Source organism: Morone saxatilis, unplaced genomic scaffold (genome assembly GCF_004916995.1).
Source record: "Morone saxatilis isolate NCDOM2014 unplaced genomic scaffold, NCSU_SB_2.0 Contig9, whole genome shotgun sequence".
NCBI classification, from domain to species: Eukaryota; Metazoa; Chordata; class Actinopteri; family Moronidae; genus Morone; species Morone saxatilis.
The window spans coordinates 13,454,967-13,456,390 of record NW_023340268.1 but is presented as its reverse complement, the minus strand read 5'-3'; the positions used below and the strand labels follow the sequence as shown (position 1 = coordinate 13,456,390).

Sequence of the window (1,424 nt, the reverse complement as noted above, 5' to 3'; positions counted from 1 at the left end):
GATACTGAACCCCAAACTGCTCCCTGTTTGTGTGTGTGTTTAGTTTTCATTCTGAAGGGCCATCAGTGTATGAATGTGGGCCAAAGGGGTGAGTGTGGCATGTAGTGTACAGCGTGGTCGAAAGACTAGAAAGACACTATATAAAGTACAGTCTGTATACCATTATATATACACACACACACACACACACACACACACAGACATACATACATACATATATAGGTGGGGGTTTGCTTTTTAAAACAAAAGTCATGTCCACAACATCACAGATATAGACTATATAATTGTATTGTATCAGGGTCAAAGAGGCAGAAAAAAAAAAAAAAAAAAAAATGTAGCAGGTTTTATAAACATGTCATCACTTCAAAATCATCTTTATAAACATTCCTCATACAATTATCTAAAGTCACAATGTAACTGATACACTGACCGGTTACAGAACTAAATATTGGGTTAACTTCAGTGTTTACATGTTCTTGCTTCATGTATTAAGCTCAAGTATAAGCCCAGGAGACTGCATTGTTAGGCCCTGAGAAATGTGAGATTTTAAAGAGTGTAAAATAGAGTTAAGTTGTTGTGTCTGATCCATGTAGTTGATGATCCTGGTCCCACTTGTTGACATCTACTGATGACATCTTGTGCAGCCCCAAGGGGTGTTGACCTCTGACCTTCTCAGGAGGAAGGCGACACAGATTGGACCCAGCTACCAAAGCTCCTGAAGAAAACACTGCCCGTCCTTTACTCTGAGCATTAGCTTAGCATTTAGCCAGTATTTTGATCACCTGAACCGTGCTGTGAAGATCACGTGTAAGGTAGTCGGTTAACCAGGTCAAAACAAAGACGAAAGACGATTTTGTTGTGCAAATACATACCAGTATGAGATGATACCTGCCTTACAGACCTGACTAACTACAGCTACAGTCAAAGGTCGCCTTATTCGGAGGAGAAAGTTGTGAATGCATCTTTACAATGGAGCAGTTTCAGGCCGGGGGCCAACAACGCTGCATGTTAACAATGGTGGTCCTTTTGACTCATTGTGACTTTTCTTCAACACAAATACCAACGTAGACTAGCTACATTTACACGCACTCCTCTGCCGCTTACCTTTGACGTGAGGGTCATTTTATCTCCGTTTTGCGGCAAATTCCCGTCCAACACAAAGTTTTGTTTTGTTGCATGAAAACCAATGAGAGAGGTGGATTTAAAAAATTAACCGCTAGAGAAGCCGGCTGATTGAAAGAGTAGGGGTTTTAGTGATGGTCGGTTTAAACTCAAATGTGTTGTTGAAGACATACATGTAATTTCGAGATTCCGCTAACAATTATACATGTAAAAACAATCTTCGCTCTCTTCCAGTGTTTAATAAAAGTGTTTCTCTTTATGTTTAAGAGTATCTCTTCCGAGTCCCCCCCCCCCCCCCCCCC

At 40.8% G+C, this 1,424-nt stretch overlaps 1 protein-coding gene across 1 annotated transcript in view; it reads right to left on the bottom strand.

The window, feature by feature from the left end:
• The window catches only part of cdca7b (cell division cycle associated 7b), a 7,693-nt gene extending 6,468 nt beyond the window's left edge, over positions 1 to 1,225 (bottom strand). The window contains exon 1 of the mRNA XM_035681400.1: positions 1,105 to 1,225. Within this exon, the coding sequence (XP_035537293.1) occupies positions 1,105 to 1,122 (18 nt within the window). The 5' untranslated portion in view covers positions 1,123 to 1,225. The remainder of the gene's footprint in view (positions 1 to 1,104) is intronic.
• Between the last annotated feature and the right edge of the window lie 199 nt (positions 1,226 to 1,424).